Source organism: Tetrao urogallus, assembly GCF_951394365.1.
Source record: "Tetrao urogallus genome assembly, chromosome: 7".
Taxonomy (NCBI): Eukaryota; Metazoa; Chordata; class Aves; order Galliformes; family Phasianidae; genus Tetrao; species Tetrao urogallus.
This window is the reverse complement of record NC_136820.1, coordinates 29873112-29899572: the sequence shown is the minus strand read 5'-3', so window position 1 is coordinate 29899572 and position 26461 is coordinate 29873112. Positions and strand designations below refer to the sequence as shown.

Here is a 26461-nt window from a genome sequence, read left to right as displayed (position 1 = left end):
TTGTAAATGTGTTCACTAATTTTACAGTGGTAACTGTGAGCTGAAGTATGTATTACTGCAGCTTGTGTTTTGGAGGAAGTTCTGTTCTGTGATACTTGTGGTGGTGCATCTGTTTGACTGTGAGATTTGCGTGGCTTGCTTTGGGACCCAAGCAGTGTCCTGCATTGAAGACATTTGCTATCTTGAAACCAAGGAAGAACAACCAAAAAAGGTGTGATAGTGCACATCACACCATTGCAACATTTATTCCACATGTGCATTGCATTGCCATCATTTTTGAAGATGATATGCAGTTGTGGTCAGCGTTGTTCTTGCATCACAGCAGATGTAAATTTCCCTATGTATCCATCTGACGATTCTCCAAAAGAGCACATGCTGCACAGAGAAGCTGCTTTAGTCTGTGGAAGGCAGTTTTTATCCAAAACTCTCACCTTCAGACTTCCCCTATTTATCTGGTCTGTACTGGATGCGAGGCAGGCATCACCAAGCAGCTTTTCAAGGAATGCTGGATGATTTTTACCAGATGTGCTCTGAAACCAGATGTAGAAGTCAGAGTGGTTATGGTGGTTATTCCACTGCATATTTTTGCTTTGTTTATTCTGAACGTAATTCCAGAAGCTGAGTTGTGCAAACAAATCAGAGAAACAAAATGCCACTTCACTGAGAGTATGCTGCTGATTGGTAGGAAAGTGAGGAAATGAAAGAAAAGGAATTCAGAGAAAATAATGTTTTCGTAGTAAAAAGTATCCGTTAGTAAACAGTAAGCATTATACCAGTGAATAGCATTAATCAATACACTGCTGGTCTCTTTATTTTCTAAAAGATTTTATGGTGTATTTGCAGGAAATATATGCAACTGCAAAGTGAAAATGTAGTGTTTGAGTCTTCAGTGAGGAACTTTGCTAAAGCTTCTGTAATTAATAGCTGTACATGTGTATATGTATACCATGGGCTTCTTTTTGAGCTGAAAAGTATTATCAAATACTCTGACATGCTATGCCTTTTAAATTTATTTTCTAAATCATTAAACCATTCTTAACCTAAAATTATATTTAGAAGGCAATGTTTTAATGAATGAGTAGGATTTGAGGTTCTGCCTTAGTTTCTTCCTTTTCCCCTATATGTTAACTGTATGGTATTGACAGTGATATGGTCATACAAACTATAAAATGATGCCGAAATTCAAATAATTCATTTACCATATGCAGGACATTGGAAACAAATTCAATTTACATTAATTGAATATTCATATCAGTCAGGTTAAGGTTATTAAAAAAATGATAGCCTAAAGGTACGTGTGTGTGTGAAAAATCTCCTTATTTTCCATTTGTTCTCTCCACTCCGAAGTAGGAGGATATTTATTATTGTAGTCATACAGATATTAATACACCTTTTTCCATCTGGCTTTCTTTTAGCACACTGATTTATGTCAGTACATGGACAAACACCCTGGAGGGCTTCATCCAGAAAATGTGAAGGTAAGAGTCAAAAAGAGGACACGCACAACAAGTACAGTAATGATAAATGTATGTATAAACTCCAGCTTCTGTTGAAGCTAATTACTAGCTAAAGGGAAAATGATTGGCATTTGAAGTGTTTATATATATACATGTACATACATATGCATACATATATAGTAAAGATATTTGAACTTTCCTCTAAAAAGAACTTCTGTAATCTCTAAAATTGATTCCAAGACAGAAGGCATGAGTAAATAGTGTTACAGTGTTGATAATCCCTCTCTTCCATTCAAGGGTGTGCTCTTAGGACAAGACAGTATGGCCATAAAACTCCCAAGTAAAAATGTTGTAGGTTCCAGAGAGGTACCTCAATGTAAGGTTATGGTGTCTGAGGGGACTGTAACAAGTTATTAGCTGATTGTACTGCTTTTTGTTTGAACATATAAAATCCTTTAGCCCCTTCATTCTGATTAGGCATTTTCGTAGCTGATCTCACTTTTTTTCATTTTTCTGTTCTAAGGTAGATATTAAGAATCATTGTGCAGCAAGGGGTGTTATTAGCAGGATTTACTGGATAAATAGATTGGGAGAGGCTTGATTCTGTTGCCTTCTGGGTATTAAGCCAAATTATTTTAGCATTAAAGGGAAGCCAGTCAGACAGGCAAAGGGTGTCTCGTGCATGTAGATCGCACAGATAGTTGTTACACTTGTCTTGCACTTTGACATCATTCCCCTTGTTGTTCTTTGGAAGTGCTTAAATCTTTTCTTTTCATGCTGAGACTTTTACTTGGTATCTTGTTTCCCAAACACAGAAATTGAGAAATTCATGGAAAAATAAGTATATTTTTTCCTGGAAAATTCAAAAGACCTGTTTGGTTTAAGGAAACAAAATATTTCAGATGAGGCAATAAATTATTTTTTGCAATAGCTGATAATTGTTATACATCAGACCATTATATAACATGGATTAATTTTCTGACATCTTTTTCTGAAAAGTGACATGTGCAGTATATTGAATTAAATGAAAATAACTGCTGTCAAAAAAGAAAATAAGTTCTTTCTTGTTCTACATATTTGGCCAAATGAAATAAACAGATTTCCTTTTGAAAATAAGTGGTATACATGCTGCAAGTTAGCATTCTTGTAACCTGTGACTGTCACTCAGACATTTTGGCAGGGTGGACAGGAAAGGTCTTTCAGAAGGCACTGCCTTTACAGTCCCTCTCTGAGTGCAGCCCTGCAATGTGGGCCGTGTGGGAGCTCTTCCTCACAGCTTTTGAGCTTCTTCACTGATGAGTTTCAGAAGTTTTATTTCACGTGCTGAATGTGTTTCTTGATACAGTGACTTTGTGCTTCATCTCCCTATGTGGAAAGCTGAACGTTCTGCCCTGTGAGCTTTGGGATAAACTACAACTCGTTTTGAAAGTCCCTTATGCTGCTTCAACCTCATAGGAATACTGCAAGGCTGCAGCACTGGATCACCTAAGTCCTACTATGTAGCAGTCATTGTAGCTTTAATTGCTCCCCACTGTGAGGAGATTGGAATTCACATAATTCTACTTTTTCTTGACAATATCAGGGCCCAGTGAGCTTTTGTTGGAGGAGGACAGGCGTACATGGATAATTAGGCTTGCTAATGCATTACTCCACTAAATCTTGAGTTACCTGTCTTCTGAAGCAGATTTATCGCAGAAACCATATATAAATGTTGAGGCAGGAGGAAGGCTTAGCAGGAAGGCTTTGCTATTTAGTTGGCTAGATGCCCTGGGGGCATTGCTAAGTGCTGGGTGAGTTGTGAAGGGAGCTGCAGCAGGAGAAGCTTTTTCCTCTCAAAGCTTGCTGCATATATTCCTTCAGCTGCCTTTACAATGTAGGAGCAGTGTTCAGCAACACTTTTCAGAGTTAATGGGAAATATTTCTTTAAATAGCTAAGTCTGATGTACTACTAGTTCCTTTTTTTCTTTTTTCTTTTTCTTTTTTTTTTTTTTTTTTTTAAATTAAATCCAAATGGATTATTAATAGAAAACAAACTGGAGAAAGAGGGAAAAAACATGGGGAAGTTGGAGCAGATGGAACTGTCCTTCTGCCATAAATGTCCTTTTGGACAATTACAATTACTTTTTCTTCTCTTAGACAATATTAATGAAGATTGATTGTTGGATCTATTAGCAGGCCAGCAGCAAAAGCTAGCCTTAATTTAAAGCAGTACTAAAACCTGGCGTGGTGATTTGAGCTCCTACCATTCTAACACTGAATCAATCTGACTGGGGTTTCAGTGGATTCTTTACCTGTTCTGAATTGTGAGGCAAAGAAAACTGCTCAGCCAAATGCAAGGCTTTCTTCAGCAAGGAGGACAGGCTGTGCAGAGCAAGAAACTCAGTCCCAAAGGCAAGCAACTCCCAGGCCACAGCCAGCCTGCAAATTATAAGCTGACATTGCTCTTTACTTGCAGAGGGATATGATGGTTACTGCATAATATCTTAATGCTTTGTTGCACAGTACTCAATTTGTTAATGTACATAATCACTACTCTGAGGCTTTGTCACCTATTTTGATTCTAGCTTCTGGACGCAGTTGTCCATCCAGAACTATAGCTGATATTCAAGGGTTGAACTGAGCTGTGTTAATTAGTCTTCTCTCCCTGCCAGCTCTTTCTTGCTACAGTTTCAGAATTTAAACATTGTTTGTTCAGAATTGCTGGCTATGTGATCTCCAAATCCATTTTTAAAAACTTTGCACTTGAGCAATTATATCCCAGAAGCAACAAATTAGTCTTGGCTCTCTGGGGCTAACCTGTGGGATTAAGCCATTGATGCTCTCCTTGTGTGACCAAAGGCCCCCTGCCTTTTAATTTTGTTCTGGAGGAAGCTACAGCCTACTAATGGATGTTTCTGTCTGGCTTGTTGCCATCTGTTATAAATACAAAACCAGGTAATCTTTCTTCTTCCAAAAATACTGTACATTAGTTCCTATAAATCAGGACTTTGTAGGAACGCAGAAGCAGAGCCATTATTTACTTATGTTTTGGTTTCTGTGGAGCATATTAATCCTAATTACATTTCTGAGTTTTCACTATACTTACAAGCTAAAACAATGCCGTTCCCTCAGGCTTACTTTTAGATGAAGAACTGTAAATAAAACAAAATCCAAATTACTTTGATGGACATACATCTTGCTGTCCCCTTGGGTGTTGTGTTTGACATTGCCTTTCTTTGTGGTTTAGGATAGGATTTTTGCTGTCACTTAGATATCTTAAGTAAAGAATCAACAGAATATTACAAGTACATGGAAATATGAAGAAGAATGTCTGTCTCCATTTGTAGTTGTAAGAGTCTTGGGATAAGTGCAAGCAAACAAAAAATATTGTTTTGTTGGTTTTTTTTTAGCATTTTTAGTGATATGTACATATTCACATATAGTGATTTCAGAGTTCTTTACTCCTTGTGTTGGAGGCTCAAGTCTTAAAAAAAAAACAAAACCATCAGTTTTTAAACTCTTCAAAGAGTTTGTGTGTGAAATTTCATTATCTAATATTGTTTTTAATGCACCCATTCCTTAGAAAGTTTAACCAAGAATCTTGCCATCCAGAAGGACCTAGACAAGCTTGATCAGCTGGCCCAGTAGAACCTCATGAGGTTTAACAAATCCCAGTACAATGTCTTCCATCTGAGTCATGGCAACCCCACTATCAGTACAAACTGGGGAATAAAAGGATAGAGCACAGCCCTGCCAAAAAGGACTTGGGAGTACTGGTGGATGGCAGCTGGACATGAGCCAGCACTGTGTTCTCACAGCCCAGAAAGCCAACCATATCCTGGGCTGCATTAAAAGAAGTGTGGCCAGCAGTGTGAGGGAGTTGATTCTGCCCCTCTGCTCTGTGCTGTGAGACCTCACCTGAGTGCTGCTTCCACGTGTGGAGTCCTCAGTACAGGAGAGATGTGGACCTGTTGGAGGGAGATGTAGGCACATCCAGAGGAAGGCCACAAAAATGATCCAAGGGATGGAACACCTCCCCTGTGAGGACAGGCTGAGAAATGGGGCTGTGCAGCCTGGAGAAGAAAACACTCTGGGGAGACCTGAGAGCAGCCTTTTAGTATCTGAAGGGGAACTGTAAGAAGGAAGAGGACAGGCTCTTTAACAGGGTCTGTTGTGATAGGAGAGGGCAAATTATTTAAAATTAAAAGGGAGGAGATTATGCTTGGATATAAAGAAAATGTTTTTATGATAAGGGTGGTGAAGCACTGGCACAAGGTTGCCTGTAAAGGTGCTGGATGTCCCTGGATGTTCTTAGAGGTGTTCAAGGTCAAATTGAATTAGGCTCTGAGCAACCTGATCTAGCTGTAGATGTCCCTGTTCATTGTGTGGGAGTTGGAAGTAGATGACCTTTAAAAGTCCCTTCCAACTCAAACGATTCATAATTTTATGATCTTGCTTACTTAAGTGTGCTGGATGCCTGCAACATCTTTATTAGCTAGAAGGGAAATCGTCAGAAAAGAGTGATTTCAATCTGTGAATTCTCCAAAGACTGTTACTTCCAAATGTACAATTGTGTACAACTTTGGTAGGTAACAAGCTTGCATATCTACTGTTTTTTTATAACTATATGTGAATATACTGTGGATGGTATCACAACTGGAGGTGAGGAAACAAAAAAGATAATCATGAAATAAGTTCTTGTTTAATAGGCACAGTCTTATCTTTCTTCTTTGGTTTTGAAGATGTCTTTTTCAGTTTTTCCAAAACTGAAGGCAGGCAAATATCCTAAGTATAAGCCCCCAAGTATAAGTTATGCCCTGCTCTGCGTCTACTGGAAGGTTCTGATGCAGCCTGGGTGGAGCATAGAAGTGTGTGCTGTGTGGAGCTACCAAGATTCAAAGTGTGACTGTGGCAGACTGAGGAACAGGACTTATTCCTGACTTCTTACAATTCACGCTTCTTGGACTCTTGAAATATCTGGATTTCTTTTTACAGCATAAGCTCAGATGATCACAGTAGGGAACTGAGTCTGCAAATTCCTTTTTGTGTTGAGCTACATTTTGATTTGTGCCTCTTTTGGTCTGGTACAGGGCTACCTCCCCACCATTTTGATGTATCTTTTTGGTTCTTCCAAATCTTTGATTGCAGCTGTCTACAGGCGATTCTTGTTTTGTAAACTTACAATTTAATTTTTAAATATCTACTTTTGGCACTCAGCACAACCCATGAAAATGTATCACACTGGTAAAACTGTTCTTAACCTTCCTTTTACCTTTGAAATAATAGAGCTATTTAACTGCATTTTTTACTCCATATTATTGCATTCCCAGTCACATTTTATTTTTATCTGTACTTAAAATCATTTTTCCATTTTGATTCATTTATTTTATAGCTGAGTTCATTTTCTCTAAAATTCCTATTATTCCTATTATTGGTGGAACAAGTGGAGCACAGGTTCACATCTGTGATGCCTGCACTGCCTCCTTGTATTCCTTCCCTTAAAATAAATGAAAGCTGGTTTGCTTCTTAATTAGTGATGCTGCATTGAAATAGCTGTAGTCTTTTGAGAAAAGCAAAAAGAGTGGTTTTCTCTCTTTTTTTTTTTTCTCTGCTCACACTGTTGGAGGTAATATTGGTTTTTGTGAGCATATAACTTCAAAAGAAAAACATATCTGACAAAATAAAGTCACTTGCCTCTTACCCACTGTTCCTCAATCTGTGCAACACCAGCGTGAATGACAGTGTGCTTGTCAACCAGACAAAAACTGTCTCCATCTCTTAAAATCACTTGCTAAATCTTTTACTTCAGGCAACTTGGAAGGCTCCTATCATCTATTGTGACTACAGGGAGCAGGAGCTTCCAGTTTGTTCGTCTTCCATCTAATATTGCTGCTCTAATTTGTTCCTCTCCCTGGGCAGCTTTTCTGTTTCCAGGGCCAAAAAACAATAAGGGAAATAAGCAGGCTACTGCTGATGAACTTTGCATGCAGGGAGCAAGAGTATTCAGCTTTCTCCCAGGAGTGCTTGACTTCAGCTCTTACCCTTCTCAATTCTGAGACTTCCTTGCTCCCAGGAAGTGAGATGCAGCGAACTTCCATGTAAAAATGATGGACCTTTTTTTTGAAACAAAAGCAAAATCTCAACCCCTATCTACAACCTTTAGAAAATATTGTATCACTCCAAGACTGAAGTTCTAAGTGAGAGAAAATTTTTGACTCTCGAGGTGGCATTATATATTTGGCAAAGTATGGGGTGGAATTCAGTACTGAGTTTCCAGGGACAACACTGTAATCTCTAGTACAAATATGTTCAAATTTCACACACACATACAAAGATATCTAGTTTCAGTATTACATCTTCTACCATAAAAAAAAAAAAAAAAAAAAAAAGATGATGAATAAGATGAAAAGAAAGAAAAGTAACGAATAGGAGCTATTGAAACATTATCTAGTGCAATAACATTTTTCCATGCCAAGTGCTCAAGAAGTGATCAGTGCCATAAGTTAACAAAAATGAAAAAAAAAACCTAAATCAAATATGCCAAAAATACTGGATTTATTAAAGTAAGGTTTTGTTACTGGCCTCCTAAACAAGATGAAATGCAGAGTGAATTGAACAGAGTGAATTCACATAACTGAAGTACAGTTATGTGATGTTATCAGAAATCTCAGGCTTTGGCATTTGAGTCTTTTGCAGCATTCATTTATTTCTCTCCATACAGCAGGTCTATGAACATTGTCCTTAATTAATGATTGCAGTTTTTTGAAGTAGAATCTGATCTTGATAGTTGAATAATTTTGTCATTTAATGACTAATGTGAAAATTAATAATTCAAGTCAAAGTCATAGAGCAGTTATCTTATGTCTTCTGTAAACATAAATATTTATAAATAACCTGATTGCTCTTGTAGAATAACCTGAAGCACAAAGGATGGGGAAGCATTTGGAATCTGGAAGGATAGATTAGGTAATTTATATCCAAGCTACACAAGGCTTACTGAGTTGGAAATGCAGTTGCTGAAACTTTGGCAGTAGCAGAGCATTACATATTGGGTATTGCTAGTCAGAAACTCCTTTTGAGATTCGTAATACGGAAAACATACGTTTGTTAGTAAAGCACAGTATTTGAAAAGAATGATTATTTTTTTTTCTGGGTTTTGGTAGTGACCTCACTGTGGTGCTTCTGTTTCCTTTCCATCATATGATTGTGTTTGATTGTGTTGTGATGCCCTGTGGGGGGCAGGGGGCGAGAATGTGTTGAAGCACATGGCCTGATCCTGTGTCTCTGTGGGACAAATGTGGGACTAAGTGATGTTGGAGAAGATGTGACATGTGAGTTCCTTTCTGTAACTAGTGGTGTCTGATTGCCACAGACTTAGATACACAGGAACTGGACAATGAAACCATGATATTATATCTTGATACAGTGAAATTTTGTATCTTGTTTCACCTATCTCATTAACTCACTGGAATCTGGTGAAAGCACCCTTTTTACTCTGAAATGAATGTCTATTATGATGCTCCTTTTCATTTTAGTGGTCATTACTGGAAGCAAAGCAAACAAATGTGATCCTTTTTAAATTTCTCTCCTGCATGCTGAAATTAGTGATGTTGCTGATGTAGAGCTGAATAAAAAATGTATTCTAACAGATATGCTAAGTAGGAAGCAAGGCTATTTAATGTGGCTGGGAAGTTGCTATTTTTCATTCTTCATCCACTGAACAAGCAGGTGTACAGCAGGCAGAATAATGTTATGCTAAATTAAGGTTGTCTTTTACACATGGCATTGAGAATTGATTATTTAAATTAGACTTTTTAGTTATCAGACGTTAAATATGGCACCAGCATTTCACTCAACTTTATGTCAGTCTTGTCACTTAAAGTAATGATTTGATAATATGCACAACTGTGAATAGTAAACACAGAATCTTTATCGGTGTGTTAAAATTCATGCTAGAAGAATGTAATTTTTACATTTACTACAGTGAGAAATATGTGCAAACCCCAAATCAGACTGAATGTATGCATATATAATGTTTTGTCTATACGTGCAATATATGATGCACATGGTTCACGTATGGCAAAAAAAAAAAAAAAAAAAAGAATATTGCAGGGCTTACGAAAACATTTTCCTGTGCATCTAAAATTGGTGAGAAACCAATTGCAACCCCAGCCTAGTTCAGCATGGGAATGAAAGGGAGAACAGGTGATTTATAGGATTTTTTTTTTTTTTTTGCTTTTGCCATTCAGGAGTAAGGATTTGGAATAATCTTCCACTTACTGAACATTAGTAGACTGTAACTGATTATAAGGGAGCGTCTTTATACTCAATTAAGCACACCTTTCTCATTGCAAGGCTATAGTTGAACCCAGAGGGGAGAAAAAATGATTAAAGGAACATCAAAGAGAATAGAAGTTAGCCAATTAACACTTTCCAGTCTCTTTCCCATTCGGTTCTGCAGCTAGGAAGTGGAAAAAAACCTGTATTTTTAGGATCTTTTTAAAGATAAATTATATGATTTGCATTCCCAGTGGCTGTATTGTTATACATTTCTTTGTGGAATTGTCTTTGGAAGACTTTTGTGTAAGGAAGGCAAGAACAAGTTAGAAGCCTTTAAAAGTGATTTTTGGACAGAAGTATTTTAAAATTCTTCTTGAGAGAATTCGATTTGAGGAAGGTCAAAGAGGAGTTATTATATAAAGCTTATTATATAAAGCTTTTATTATATAAAGCTTTTATTATATAAAGCTTATTATGATCATGATTCAAATAGCTAACAATTTTTTTATTCAGATAAGATCATTTATTCCTCAGGACTCAAATTCATCTCAAGTCAACACTTTATTCCTGGAATTTCTTCATCTGACTGCAAGAGAGTCTATGAAGCTTTGACCTAAAAAATTAGGTATTTCCCCAGGACATTCTTAGAAGTGAAAACTTGTGTTTAATTTTGTATTATCCTGGTTAGAAGGAGATAAAAGAATAGCAAAACCAGCAGTGGTTAAATATCATACATGTTCAGCTTTTGGCACATTAGCCGAAGTCACACTGATATTTCTCGTTGTCTCAGTGTTAATAAATATTACCAGGTAGGTTTTTCATATGCTAACGGCTTAAGACAACTAGATCAAAAATTCCCAAACCATGTAGTCAACCAAAACCTAGCTGAGCACAGTGTTTGGTTGAGTTTGTTTCTAAGGTTGTGTGATTGTACTGCGTGGGAGAAGTATGATGGTTGCAAGCATAAGGTGTCCTGAGTTGGGTTACTTTTATTGGCATTGTTAGATTTCATGGCTTATTAAGACTGAATATAATATTGATTGATGCCAAATGCACACAAGAGAATTCAAATGATTATGTGATACCCAGCTGGTGTGCATTAATACATACAGCAAGCAGGAGCATTTGTGTTATCAGTGATGATAGAGCTTGTGCAGTATTGTGTATTATTTTTTGAAAGTAGCTATGTTAATACAGTGATGTGAGTTTGCTAAAGGATTGGCACATTAATCTACTTTTACTTCAGCTTTCTTCTGACCCACTGATGTGAACTTAAGGTCCAGCTTAGCTCAGCTCCATTTCTGTTTTCTTGCTACAAAGATTTCTGTGCACTTTCTATAGACTAAAAGGTTTCATTTATTTTCTACTTTTGTATCTAGGGCCAGGTTCTTTATTTTTGCAATAAAGCATGGGGTAAGGGAGTTCAAATGCTAGCTTCATTCAGAAATCACTCCATGTCATCAGTAAAAGACAATTCCTCTCTTTAAAAAATCCCCCGCAGGCCTCTGGGGCAGCATCTTTACTGTCATTGAGATCCTTGATGCCTCAGCAGACACTGTGTTGAAATTATGCATTTTCTGGAGGATCTGTTTGGCAATGTTGTGAATTATTTCCTGCTTTTCACTTACTTCAACATGCTTTGCCAGAAACTCTCTTTACCATCTCTGGGAATGGAAAGCAATTATGTGGCCTCATCTGGGCAAGCTCTACACAGATCATCTGTATGTGGTCATCCCCCTTTATCATTATACTTTTCAGAGCTATCTGAGACTAAGTCAGAAAGCATTAGCTCCCAGCAGTCTTACCCTGTAGGTGTGCTTCGGATAGCCTGTATTAATGCTTAGTTTATATGTTCATTTGGATGAGAAGAACTGGAGATCCTATGTGACTTTCAGGGGCCAACAAGATAGTAAAGCATTTTGCTGTGCATGAGCTATCTTGCAGCTGTACAGTGGTCTGGCTTGTACGCCTGCCCAGACTCACAAAAACACCACGAAAGCAGAGCTGTAAAGCCAAGCAGCTGGCAAGTCTCTCAAAATATTTAATTGGCTTAAACAGGCATTTGGTCAAAAGTTACATGTAGCTCAAGTGGCCACCAGGACATACACCATAAAACTAGGTTAATTTGTTATAGATGCCAGTAATTTTGTGTCATTGATAACTTTCTCTTGTAAGTTTTAAAGTGTGATAATAATCTTTTAATATCACAGTCTATAAACTCCAGATTGGCTTTGACCTGCGTGCATTTTTCTCACTGCGACTATGAAAATTCTTCATCAGAACATGTAGCTCAGATTAAAGTGAAAACTCAGTGTAATTTTTTAGGTTGAAAAAGTTTGTTTGTTTGTTTTTTTAACAGGTATCCTAAATAAGCAAGGCCTGAAACCCAAATTATATATATGCATTTTTTGTATGAATATGAAAGCTGTTGAGTGTCCTAGCACAAGATGAAATCTTCCCAAAAGCCTTATTTCTATAGACTTATCCTGCTTCTGTTTTCTTTCTCTTCCAGTTTTCATCACAACAACCCTTATCATTTTATGAGTCTCTCATTTTATCACCGTATCTCCATTGTTAGTAATAAACAGCAAACACTACACAAGTAATGTCCCAACTTTTCTATTACAGGTTATTTGAAGGCTATATAGCTTTGTTTACAACAGTGGAAATTTTAAAGCTAGTAACATTCAAGCTCAAGAGCCACAAATCTCTTCTGTATAATTTCTCCTCTCACAAAAAGCCCGTTGACATAAAGTTGATATTGGCTTGACTTTTTTTACAGTTGTCTTTTGGTCTAGAGGGCTGTAGTCCTATGGTGGCTGAGCCTTCAGCAGAGTTGACAGGAGATGTTAGTTGAGGGACCTGTTCACAATCCCCACAGAAGCCCCAGGCTGAGGTTTCAGTGCTGTCAGAGTTGAACAAGATGGAGGAAGTTGAGCAAAGAACAGGTTAAATGAGGATTTGACCATGGTTTGGGGGGCATGCTGATTTCAGGTCAACTGTATATGCATATAAGAGGTAAAGGTACCTAATTTGGAATTAATTTCTGTTCTTATGAAAATAACACAGATAGCTTTGAAGGGAAGCAGAGAGGTTTCTCATACAAAGCTTTCCTTGAATGCAGTGGAGATTACTTGCCTAAAAGGTGTTTCCAGAGGCATGAAAAACAATTCTTTCCAATTCATTTGTTCTTCTCTTTGAGTGGGTAACAATTGGAAACACAGTCTTTTCTGCTGTTCTCCCTTTCCAGGCAGTCCCGAAGGACACACAGTTTGCAGAATACTGCCAAGAGTTATGCTCATATTTTCACTTAAATCTTCTAACGTTTCATAAAACCAAAGTAAAACACCACTGAGGGGGAAAAGAGAAGACAGCAAAAACTTGGCAAAGTTTACCCTGTAATGCGTTCAGGGAGATTTTTCCCCTTCTCTCTTATGATCTTCATCCAAAGAGGAAACAATTCATATAGTGTATGGGACTGAGTTAATTGACTTTTGTGAAAGTACTTCACAAGAACGATGTGTCCAGAAGTTTGGAATAAGCTCATATTCCAGTGTTGTCCTCAAGAGTGCATGTTTGTGCTGGCTGGCTGCAAAATTACTGTTTTTTTTCTTAGTACAGTGTGTCATGTCAAATCACTTGACTCTCTGTATTAAAGCCAAATGAGAAGCCACACTAGTTAATACACTTTAATTATAAAGACCATAATGCTGTGAGATAATGTGCCGTTTGACATTTCTTTGCATATTTAAAAATAATAGTTGAAGTTTAACACAATTGAGTTGGTTTAGCAAAATGGCTATTTACCATATATTTTATTAAAAAAGTATTTGAAAGTGATTTAATAGAATTTATTTTTTAAGGCTGTAATGAAAGCCATTTCTTCTTCCTGCCCTTAAGATAGATTTTGTGCATTATGAATTCCATTTTAACCACAATTCTAAAAAGGAACGTGCATGTTATGTATGACTTTCCTGCTATTCTTTTATTTCTGTCTTTTGCTGTTAAGTTTCCTCAGCACATTGTTAGACCCAGCTCTGGCAAGAAAGTGATTGATATGGCTCTTTGCACCCTGGCTAAATAGCTGAACGTACAGTTATTGTGTCTGCACTTGGAGAAGAAAAAAAAAGAAATGCAATTAAATTCATCTCAACTTCAGTAACATGACATTTCTGTTTCTTTCATGTCAGCCTTTATTCTCTTCTATAATCAGATTTTGTAACCCCTTCTATAATGTCTCCTCACTTCAGCAGTCACTAAATAGGATGCTTGTGTTGCAAGTTAATTAGAGATTCTCATGCATGCGGGTTGACTTTCCTCGAATCTTTGGTGTGGATTTCACAGGAGAGCACATTTCACCAGCCAGTGAGCTGTGGGTCACAAGGTCCGTATCCACTCTTGAATATCCCATCTTTTTGGTATTAGACATGCTTGTTCTGTTTCCACTTGGAAACTGTATTCCTTTGACTACATCAGGCAATAGGAATTATCTGTGTAATTTTTCAATGAATTTCAATACATTTTTCAGAGTGCAAAGAAAGCTCCTAGGAAGCAATTCTTCACCCTTTGTATTGACAGAAGTCTGCTAGGATAAGATTTACGACCTTTTCCATCAGACACCTCTAGAATGCAGGAAGGTGATGGGAGAGAAGATGAAAAGGGGAGGACAAAATTTCTCCATCTTTTTTGTCTTTGCTTATAATTGTAAATTTCAAAAATATACAGCATTAATACTTAGCTCTAGGGATATATTTGCAGAGCATAGCGAAGGGTTAAAAAAAATCCTTGGGGAATGAGTTGGGTTTTATCTAAATCTACTTCAAAAACTTTTATAAGTGTAATTAAAAAGTCATCTTTAGGCTTGTTAAGAATTACTATTTCTTTATGAAATGTACCTAAATAACTCCCATAAAAAGCTTTAAAGAGGGAAACCTCCCCTACTTGGGGATTTGCTTGGGTACACAGGCATTATTGTTATACAATTAATTTCTTTGTTTTAGCTTCAGTGTTCCATCCCCCAGCCTTATCTCCCCACTCCTATCCACCCCATACTGTTGTTTCCTATAATTAGAGAAGATACACATCTGTCTTCAGGCTACCACCTAATCTCTAAGGCCATATGGGTAAATGGAATATAATTATAATTTGGTAGGAACTGAGCCTTCTGCACATGGTTATATTGTTCTTGTTCTTTTTAACGTAGGCAAGTAGAATCTATAATATAGCAGGGCTTGAAAAATGGGGTTAGTCCTTGCAAAGTACATACCTTTTAGATGGACATTTCATGTGTTAAATTGGGGTGGGAATTACACAGTTTGGGAGGAGTTCTAACACAATGTTACCACAATATGCAAGCATCCTGCATACTGTGAAGCAATCATCTGTGGTTATATGCAAAATATTAACAGAGGTCATTTTTTGTCCCCCTCTTTTTCAGTTATTTTTATTTCAGTTGCTGCGAGGACTGTCTTACATCCACCAGCGTTACATTTTGCACAGGGACCTGAAACCACAGAATCTTCTGATCAGTGACACGGGGGAGTTAAAGCTGGCAGACTTTGGTAGGCAAGCAGTTAATTACAAGTCTCTTATAATGTTGTAGGAATGTCAGACAGATGGTTCCATTGATTTCTCTTTCCCCCCACCCTATTCCTTAGACACACGTTCTTTATTGTAGATAATTGCACATTTTTCTCCTGAGCGAAGAAATTGATTATGGTCAACAAAATGCTTGATTAAAAGGGAGCAAATGAAAAACAAATATATACTCCAGTTCTCACCAGAAAAATAATGCTGGTAATAGTTTGGTTCTTCTTCCTGTGAGACCTCTGAATTAGAATTCAGAACCTTTGAAAAGGAGAGATGAAGAAAGAGGGAGCAAGAGTTGAGGAAATACAGAATATGTGAAGAACGCAAGCACTTGATACAAGCAGCTTTAGGGTTGTGGAGATCTGGAAGTAGGATTAACTTTTATAAAATGATGATTGATTGAAAGAGACTGAAGGATATAAGAATATTTATTCTTTCTAAAGATGAAGGGAAACTAAGATCATCTGGACTGCTTTCAGAATCCATTCTTAGTCCTTTCTGGGGAGTATATATATGAAGTAGGAGTATGTATGTGGAGTATAAAGGCATGGGAAATTGTCCACTGAAAGATTGCCCTTTTTGTCTTTATAAATATATTTTAAAGTACTTTCTAGTGGATGCAGTGGAGCAGTACTCTTTCTTACAAAAATGATTGTGAGATGTGGAACATGACAGTGTAATTCTTTAGTGGTTTTCACAACATGTAGGAACTTGTCTTTCTCCTGTAGGTCAAGTTTTCATTTACTGATTCCAGCAGAACTTCTGATATAAGCTGAAAATGTGGCCTATCAGCTTTTTTGAAATGTCTTTTATTTTTATGACTGCTATCCACATCAGGCTTCACATTTCATTCACCAGCAGTAATGAGGAAGCCTTATGTGCTAATTGGCAATTTCACTGTTGATGTAGTCATGTTTTTTGTCTTTTAATTAGTATTACTCCAATTAACAGCTTGGTGTGTATTTGCAGTGCTGGAGAAGGGAAGGAAGTTCAGGTAGACATGCTCCAGAACTTGATTGGCCTGTAGATTGTGAGGTGGTTAAAGAAAGAGCACTAAGTTAAAAAAAATATATATCTATTTTTTCACGTGGTTTTCTGTTACTGTTTCTCAAAACTTGGAAGATACCGAAAGCTTCTTAAATGTTTTAAATAAGCTTTCCCATATCCTTTATTCTTAAATTAATGCAGCATATGAATTGTGGGAGTGTTTTTGATTGTAGCAGAAGTATAAATTAATTCTCTGTTGCAGGTGTTGTGCTGTTTGTTTGAAATGGCTAGTTTTTTTTTTTAATGTCATTTATATCTGCAATACACTGTGCAGTTATCTGGAATATCCCCAAATATATCTATATTATAAATTCTTTAAGATGTTACTATGATGGTCCTCCAATTTGGAGGATACTGGGAAATCTGTTGATAATCTTGCAGTCTCTTTTGTTATTTTGAGTGCTTCATACGATCATATGATGCTTTGTATTTTATTTTATTTCTTTCTTTTCTTTATTTTCCCCCTGAAGCTATATGTCCAATTTGAAGCTTTTTAAAAAGAAAGGAAAAGTCCATTCCAGAAGAATAACTATTTAAAAAAATATCCTCCTAGAAAATAATCTGCTATAATAAGTTAGTCACGATAATAAGAAGTAATAAAATAATCATCTATCAGATACAGATATAGTCAAATCCATTGTAACTTTGCATTCACTTTTTGTTTCTCTGGTTATAGTCTCTCTTAAGCTTCAAACCCATGTTAGGTTGGTTAGTAAATGTATATAATGACACTGATTCTCATCTTAGACTGCAAGGCATTGCTATGTACTCAGTAATATAAAGGTAAAACAGTCCCACCTTGATTAAATTCGTTGGGTAAGTACTGCTCCATTTGTAGTATAATGAAGTTCCTCTCAAGCAACTTGTCTGATAAGACACATCAGAGTAACCAGTCTTAGGTCTTCACGTTTTGTTATAATGTTTAGTGAAATCTCTGGATTTCACTATTAAAACCTATTAAAAATTAAGAGAAAATTAGAAGTTTGAAAAAGTCAGTGGCCTCTGCTAAATTCCACAGTAGCCTTGGGCAAAGTTCAGTAGCCTCTGTTTTTTGATTGTGGGCAGGGAGCCTACTGACTTTTCAGCTGCGTTCTTAAGAAAACAAACTAAAAGCCTCTCACCAGCACTTCTAAGCAATTTGTTGGAAATGTGAGCTGATCAGTGCAGTGTCCAGCTCAGATGCACAATTGATTGTTCTCTGGGTGTGCAGGCTGTTGTGGCCAGCAAAACAGAAGAAAGACTGGGGTGTTTGTTCTGCTTTGTCTGCTTTCACCCCATTGTAGTAGGAAATAGAACTGTCTTTTTTTGCCTCAGTGCAGCACTAGGCCAAATGTGCCTTCAGTGACACCAAAGGCAAGATTTTCTCAGCTTTGTATTGGCAGAAATTAAAGGTTGACAATTTTGCATATGAAATGAAGAATAGAAACGTGGAAGGCAAAAGCAGAAAGAAATAACCAGTAGTAGGTGTACAAATGTATAATAATATGGTAAGGATTTTTTTTTTCTGCTTGTAGTTTGTCTTGACCTAACAGAAACATCTGTGTAATCTACTCATATATACTGAGAGGAGATTATATGTCTCTGTTTTTTTTCAAGCTGTATTTTCTTTCATGGCTGATGACCTTGTAAAATTGAAAACCAGATGGGTTGAATTTCTCTTCTGAGAACCGAGTTGAAAAATTAGAAGTGATGGGGTTGAAGTCTGAAGGGTTGTGACCTCTCACTGGAGGCATGAGAAATGAGAGTGCACACGTGTGCGCACACAGGCATACATGTGTGCATTTACTTCTTAAACAAGATGTAAAATAGAGGTTTGCTTCTCTTTATGTTTTTCTCCCACAATTTCCTAATTCATGATAATGTGCTTGGAGAGGAAGTTGGTTTAGATTATGCTTTTGATTAATTACATGAGAAGCAGTATGGAAATTAGAGAAATGAGTGCTTTGTTTTTAAATGCACTCAGGGCAGAAAAGAACCTATCACAAAATCAGTTTCTGTCAGAGATAGGATTGACTTTGCCAGCACAATAAATATGAAATCCTAGAGCAAAGGCCTTTTTGTCTCTAAGGAGAAGACCTTTATATTTTGGTTTCATAAGTTTACAAAAAAACAACAGCTTGACTGAAGGTTCTTAATTTGGAGTGAGGCTTATTTAGTCTCCTCAGCATAGGATATCAAATACTTAAAAGCAGGCTGCACTAGATCAGAGTTCTTGAATAAACAAGGTAAAAGAAAGGCTATTCATGCCTGCAGTGCATTGCGTTGCAGCTCAAGTGGAATCTTTGAGCAACCGTGGGCATGTGTTTTTCTACTGCACAGCTCCCAGACATTGACACTCGGCTGTGTGGGAGCGCCTTTGTTCGGCTGAGCGGCAGCCTGCTTTGCTGCTCTTGTGCTATAGCTGCTGTGAAATGAACATTTATGAGAATACAGCAGCAAAATGAAAAGGGATAACACAACACAGAGACCTTATCAAATTAAAAATTCATGAGGTATAAAAAATGGCTTTTCTTCAGAAGATATAATAGGGAAGACTACTACCTGAATAATTACTGCCCTGAAAAATAGTCCTTGAACTTCCTGCATTCTTTTTTCAATCTAATTAAAATTCCAGAGGAAATTAAAGTGTATTAGGGGTTTTTTTTGTTATGAAATGATTGAATAAATGTGAAAATTATTTCTGATTCTATAGTGTAAATTTGTCTCTATTTTTATTTCCTTCCAGCACATATGTCTGTCTGGACTAGAAATAAAGTATTGTAAACCTTTAATGAGTAACACCTTAAGCAATTACAAACTTAAATGAATAGAGCTTGTTTTTGTTGCTGTTTAGCACACAGACTGGGCTGCACAGCTGTTGCTAAGGCTTTGGTTAGTAATTTCTTCACTTGAACTTTTCTGTACACTGTTTACAGATGTGTTTGTTTGGCCTTTGGATGTGTATTGACTTACAAAAAATTATCTTTGAGCTTCTGTTTACAAAAGTCATTGAGCAGCTTTGAAAGCAAAGTGTGTATCTAGAATGAATGCATTTGTGTTAACTTTAGAGTGTCAAATGACTGTACAGCAGTGGACAGGAGTATGAGCTCAAAGACTAAACACTAAGAAAATGTGTTTTTCAAACATTACTTGTGATCAGATGATTAATAATTAAGCAAAACAGCTACTTAAGGACACAAGTGATTTGTATTCATACTGAAAAATCATTCTTCTTTGGTTCATTTGTACACGAAGCACACATTGTAAGCAGTATGTTGTGTTATTTCAGTGATCCCTTTTTCAGCATCAGAACTCTGAAAGATGTGTATCAAAGACTAGAGGAGCAAATACAGAACAAATCCTGCCAGGCATATTATCTTTTAGCACTGCATGAGGGTGTTTCTGAGTGATACTCATGCGGAAGGGTCCAAGATGTTGAAGGGGCTGAGAGGAAAATGGGTTTAGGTGAAGTAGAAGGCAACAGACTGCTGAGGAGGCAAAAGTAGGGGGTTGAAGGAAAATAAGAGAAGAAATATGCAGTTGTGGAACATGATGGCCCTTTGCTAAGTGAGGAAGCAGACTCACATAGGGATGCAGTACTCAATGACTTCCTTGTCTTGGTCTTCACAAATAAAATTTCACAGTTTTTGTTTTCTGAAACAGGGTTCAGGGAGGAGAGAAGTGAGTGGAAGAGAACTGAGTCAAGGATCTTCTCAAAAGTCTTGACTCATGCACATTCCTGGGACCACACAGGAGGCATCTGGAGGGCACTGACCAGGATGGTTTATGTTACCATGAGGCTCTTCTCTGTCATTTTAGCAAAATTGTATCAACTAGACTAGGTCCCTAGTAACTAAGGGAAGGTGAATGCTGTTTCCACTTTTAAAAAGAGCTGGAAAGATGTTCTGGGGCTGATCAACCACCACCTCTGTAAAAACAATGAATCAAGTCCTTCTTTGCACAATAGCTCCTATTTATGTTTTGTGTACGCTAATCTAAATCAAGATTATCAGTTATGTTTGCATCTACATTATCATACTTAATTGCAGCTCAAAATCTCTAAATAGCTTATAGCATTCAGCAAGGAGGTGGGAAGTGGATTCCACCATCCAGGTTGTACTTCTCAGGAAGAATTTGCCTCCCTGTATGCTACTGTCTATCCCAAAATTTCAACTATGTCCCTAATATTGTGACTCTTCTAGGGATAGTGTGGACTGTTCATCTGATTGTAGTATGATTTGTCTTACATATCATTTAGTTAGAACGATATGCATTTCGGCTTGGAAACATACAGTCATTATTAGAAGTTGTAACATAAAAGATCTACAGAGCTTTTAGGGGCAGGTATGACACATGTCACCTAGTGATGTATGAAAAAAATCCTCAGGGCATGAGCATACCCTTGGCTTGCATGTGAGGAGGTCACAGCACCTCAGACTGTGAAAGAAACTGGCCAAATTATTAGGGCCCTTTTCCTGCTTTATCTGTGAGTTCATCAACCTGCTCCAGGGAATTATTTATTGGTGAAACTTCCCTGCAGTCACTTTTTCCATTTGTCTTTCCTCTAGGCCTGCAATATGGGTGAATTGCACAAGGTATGTGGAAGGTTGGTCTACATTTTGGATTGTGCTGTTATTTCACGTGCAAATATCTCGTGTGGTTCCATATTTTAATTGGGTGCCATTCTTTTTAGCATAAACACTGACTTTCTCAGTGTGTCATTTCCCTAAGACAGTGTAGGGCCAAGACTATGCAGGCACTTATGCAGGCAGAAGTACAAAATACTATTTCAAACTATGAAACAGCAACTCCAGAAGGTGTTGTTAGCTTGAATATATTTGCAAGGATAAGAAAAGTTACTGACTGATTTATTAATATTATTATTATTATTTTTAAATGTATTTTTTAAAGCTTGAGTAGAAATTGCCCCTTCAGTCCCTTCTCTGCCCCAATTTTTCATTATTTCAGCCCTTTAAACAAGCTGTGGTAATGTCCCAGAGAGTTCTAATGCTATAAGATGAGTGAGAAAGAACATGAGGAACTTGGTGTTTTAATGCTTTGGGACTTTGGGAGTATGTTTCCATGAAATTCCATATGGATTTTACTATGGAGTGCATGTTGGAGATCTATCACAAGCGTCAAAACTATTGCTGTATAGTTAGTTGACTGTTAAAATGATTAAATCTATGTTGATAACTTGAATAAAAAAAATTATTTTCCACAGAAAGAATCCCATAAGGAATTTCTTTATGAAGTACCATATACATTCCTATGAAAGGTTGGATAGCATAAAAGATTGCATGGATAACTGCTATTTTTTTTCTGCGCAAATGTTCCACGGAGTATCAGTTATTGAAGATCATGGTGAAAGGCTCTGTCATAGTGTCTGAAATGCTGATACTTCTGGGCTCAAGGCCTGAAGCAACAGAGCAGACTGTGTGCATTTGGCCTGGCCTAATCCTGACTGCATACTACCAAATCAGTGAAAAAGTACCCTTGTAACCCCACTGCTTTCTGCATCTAGAGGAAGGGAGCCAGAAGCTCATGAGCTAAGCTCGTTTCCTCTTGGAGGAAGGATTAAAGTTGTAGGTTGCAGAAGCTGTGAGTACGATGTACCTAGAGACTCCTGTCAAGGGTTGTTTGCTTCCCTAGGATAACAAGCTGTCCTTCCACCCCAGACTTTATCTACTAACAGCACCACTGACTGATGGCTGTGGTTAGCCCAAGCTGCTCCCTTCCCGCCCCAAAGCAAGGCCTTCCTGTGCAGCTCATGTGACCTTCTCATGGTTTCCACAGCAGAGGCTTGCGGTAAGGAGCAAGAAGAGGTGTGTAGGTGGCAGGAAGTCTCAAGCAGCAGCAGTGCAAAGGGGTGGATTTGATTTCTGGTATTTGGGCTGATTAATTCTTTTGTGCGTTGTTTTTGTGAGAGGAAGATGGCAGAGAATTTGTAGCCTAGTACTGTTGTGGTGCCTCTTGCTTCTCATGCATATTTAGTTTAGTTTAGTTCCCATTGTGGACCTCTGTCTCCTTTGTTTCATTGATCTCATGGCTTTATTGAGGTGTCAGACGTATCTAATTTTAAAATTGCCATTGTGAGAGTTGATGCAGGAAGAGTATTTTATCGACAGAAATTAAGTTTGCTAGCCTATGGAGAATTAATAGATTTGACACAGGATTTCTGTCTGGAGTCAGACACACACTGAATTTTGTCCATGTCAGTCTCCACTGACTGATTTTTAACAGTTGAAAATAAAATTCTTGGAAAATACACATCTTTTCTGCTATAGTAGTGAGTAGATTTTATAACCAGAGTTCTTCCCACTGAGAAACACTGTGTAAAATTATTGGATACTAAGGAATAAAATAATAATTTGTTTCTAAACCAATAAGGAACTGGAGATTGGCTTGAGTCACTAAATGAGTCCCCTGCTAAAAGCATCTCAGATTACTTAAGGTTCAATCCAGTTTCCCATTGTTACAAGTTGGAGATATATTGAGCCTTTAAGTAGGAGGAAAGCATCTTAATTATCCATTAAGGGCAATAAAGGAAGTTGGTTATGACACCGTTAAAACAACTGTGATAAAAATTCTGTTTGGTTGTTTTGTGCATAGGAAGAACGTGGTCTTTAGATGTCATCTGCAATGCGGCTCGCTCAGTTCTTATTATGACCTTGCATTATTACCACAGCAGTTATTACCACAAGAGAAGCCCATTCATCCACAGGAATGTGTAGATGTATTTAGAATCTGGGCAGTAGAAACAAGAAATTTTCTTTCATCGTAAAAAAAGCCTTATTTTGTTCATGTGACCGCATTTTCATGTCTACACATCTTGCTGCTTCTCTAGCCTTACTCTGTAGCCTTGTAAATACTGTGGCTATAAACCTCCATTTTTAAAGCACCAAACTTTCTTAAAAACTTTGTTTCCCCTCCTTTCTCAGCTTAGAAATTAAGAGAGAAACACCTTGACATTCTGTGTTGCCAATCTGGTTTCTGAAATTTAATATGTCACACGATATTTTCAGACACGCTGAGCAGCTGCAGCCAGGATAACTTCAATCCAAACAGAGCTTCCTGTGCATCAGCCCATGGGGATATTTGAGGAGTGGTTGTCTCCTGCCTGAAAAATGGCAAGCTGCTTTTGTCAGTACAGCTATATCTGAATGCCTGCTGTGCACCTGGTAAAGCTTTTGAATACAGGCATCCTGGTTTAGTGTAGTAGTGCTTTTCCCTTTTGGACTTATTGGTCTGATCATGGTTTTGTTTATTGCTTCCTTATTTAGGAGAACGTATTACATAATAAAAGGAGAAAATTGCACCAAATTTTAAAATCATTTAAATTTCTTTGATGCGTTGTTGATTATGCAGATTTATATTACATGGCAAATAATCAGCTGTAGGAAAATGAAAGGGTAGGTGGGAAAGGGTGTGGCTTAAGGAAGAGAGAATTCATCATCACTCAGAACAAAAATACTGATGTGGAAAGAGAAGATTAACATGAAAGGAGAACGGCAGTTCATTAAGAGAAATGTACTGTTTAACATGATATGAAATAATGCCACCATTCAGATAGCATATTAAGGAAGTGTTAGCTCTGTAATTTATGCCATGGGATTTTTTTGTCCCAGGTGTTTTAAGTCCTTGTGTTAGATTCACATTTTATTTAGGTAATTTTTAATAATTTATGCAAGTTTTTTCCATTCCTTCTGAAAGTTGCAATGTTGGCTGTATTTATATTTCTTCAGTTGCGTGATTCTTACTTATGTATTGAGAGGAGAATTTTCCTGGCAGCCCTGGGGATTTTTAGCAATTTTTTTTTTTTTCTGTAGCCATTGAAAATAAGGGAGAAGAAGATGTTCAGGTGTCATCTCTATTATCCCCACCCCTAGTTATGAACATACAAATGAATGATCCAAGGGAGAGAACACCAGGCTGAGATTGCTGTGGCTGTTCAGCCTGGAGAAAAGAAGGCTCTGGGGAGACCTGAGAGCAGCCTTTCAGTATCTAAAGGGGACCTAGAGGAAAGAAGGGAACAGATTCTATAGTAGGGTCTGTGGTGAGAGAACAGGGGGAAATGGCTTCAAGCTTAAAGAAAGTAGATTTAAGTTGGGTATAAGGAAAAAGTCTTTTACAGCCAAAAGTAATGCCTCCTATTTATTTTCCTGGAAACTACAACAGATACAAAGAGCATGATAACACTGTTGGATAGAGAAAATTCTCAGTTACAAAACACTGTTTTTCAACACAGTCACAACCATTAGCTATGTATTTTCACCACCCATGAACAAGTGCCTGTATCCCTTGCTGTATGTTATGCTGAGGCACTGGCAGAGGTTGACCAGAGAGGATGCCCTGTTTCTGGAGACTTTCAAGGTGAGTCTGGATCAGGCCCTGGGCTATTTGATCTAGCTGTAGGTGTCCCTGTTCATTGCAGGTGAGATGGACTAGATGACCTTTAAAGGTCCCTTCCAACTCTAAGAATTCTATGATTCTCACATTTATCTTATTTCATTTTAAAGTCACTTCCAAGTAATGCTTTTTTTTTTTCGTATTCACTCCTGTGGCTATATTTGGTTTTAAAGCTATTTCATTACAATGGTATTTAAGCTACTTATTAACTGTAGTGGCTAGATTTGATTATAGAAGTAGATACTTCTATATGACTATAAAGCGCTAGAAGAAAATGTCTTTACTATGTTGATATTACCATAATTGATGCTAAGTTCTGGAATTTTCAAGCAAGGCGGACATTCAATTCAGCTTTAAACTGTCTGTAGGCCTTAGGAAAAAAACTCAATAATAAAAAGCATTCCTACTGAAATGTACTTTATAAATACAAAATTGTAATTTACCTTCTGGAAACGGACAGTTCTTTGCTCAGGATGGTGCTCAAGATTACAGCCACGCAGGTTGCAGGATGTGATGCTGAATGGATTATCAAAATAAGATGTGCTCACCTGCGTACCTCAGATTTGTTCATACATGCAAGAAGCGGTTTAAGAGAAAATTAAATGTTGCAAAGTTACTAACAGCATGACAGACACTTCTAGAAGTAGTTTCTATCAAGCTCTGCATGGAGAAGCACAGCAGTAGTCTGAAAGAGCAGAGAGGAGAATGCTTTGGATTCAGTACTAATATTTTCATTTATTCGATAAAGAGATCTGCTGACTTAGTAAGGTTACATCTGTGTAACAGAGTAGATTTGGTCTGAAGAGCTCCAATTTTGCCATCCTGACAGTGGCATTTCAGTATCACTTTCTAGAAAGATGCCATATGAGGAACATTTGCTTTTTAACTACCTCTTTCCAAAATTATATTGTAGAATCCACAGCTTTATTGCATTTCCGATGTAAATTTTTTAAAACAAAATTGCCTGTTTTCATTTCTTCTCTCTCTGTGACAAAATTGTATTATGAACTGATTAGGTGGCTCTGCAGGAATACAGATGCCTGACTACTGATGTGAAGTCAAATCATCATTTAGACTTAAGCATATTGGAATGTCTCTCACAAAACTTTCCTTGTAAGATTTGTGGTTCAGCTAATTCAAGATGACATAGACATTAAATGAGTTTTGAGGAGCAATTCAAATGAACAGATGAATCTGAGGCTCCAGAGATCACTGCCATAATATGCTGCTGCATTATAATGCTTCTCCACCGAAGCAACTATATTTATGTAGGTTTTCTTAATGGTCTCACACTTTAAGGCTAAGTGAAAATAATGTTAAAATTTAGTAAAATCTTTAGGTCTCTTATAGTTATTTTGTTCTTCGAATAGGATAGACTTCTGTTTCATTTTGTTTTGTTAGCTTTGTATCAATGCTTGTACTGTATTATCCTTATCTTTTCAGATCATTTTTCTCTGACTTAAGCCGGTACAGACAGATGTGTTCTTAGATTCTGCAGGCATTATCTAGCATTTGAATGTATGTTCTGATGTGGTAGCGCATGCAAAATGTACCAGACTTCTTCCACAGAAGAGCCAAGACAATGGTTTTAAATGCTAAGAAAATATAGAAGTTTAAGAGAATAATGTATTGCAGCAACACCAAGAATTAGCTGAGTATCTGTGTTATCTATGAACAGTCTGGCATGGGTCCTGGAAGCAGCCTGGGTTAATCTTCCCCAT

The 26461-nt window shown here is 37.3% G+C and overlaps 1 protein-coding gene across 1 annotated transcript in view; it reads left to right on the top strand.

Annotated features, from left to right (window-relative positions):
- The window catches only part of CDK14 (cyclin dependent kinase 14), a gene marked incomplete at both ends in the record, with an annotated part of 240919 nt that overhangs the window by 135980 nt on the left and 78478 nt on the right, over positions 1 to 26461 (top strand). Inside the window, 2 exons of the mRNA XM_079538094.1 lie at positions 1416 to 1478; positions 15154 to 15277. Coding sequence (XP_079394220.1) covers positions 1416 to 1478; positions 15154 to 15277 — 187 coding nt within the window. The remainder of the gene's footprint in view (positions 1 to 1415; positions 1479 to 15153; positions 15278 to 26461) is intronic.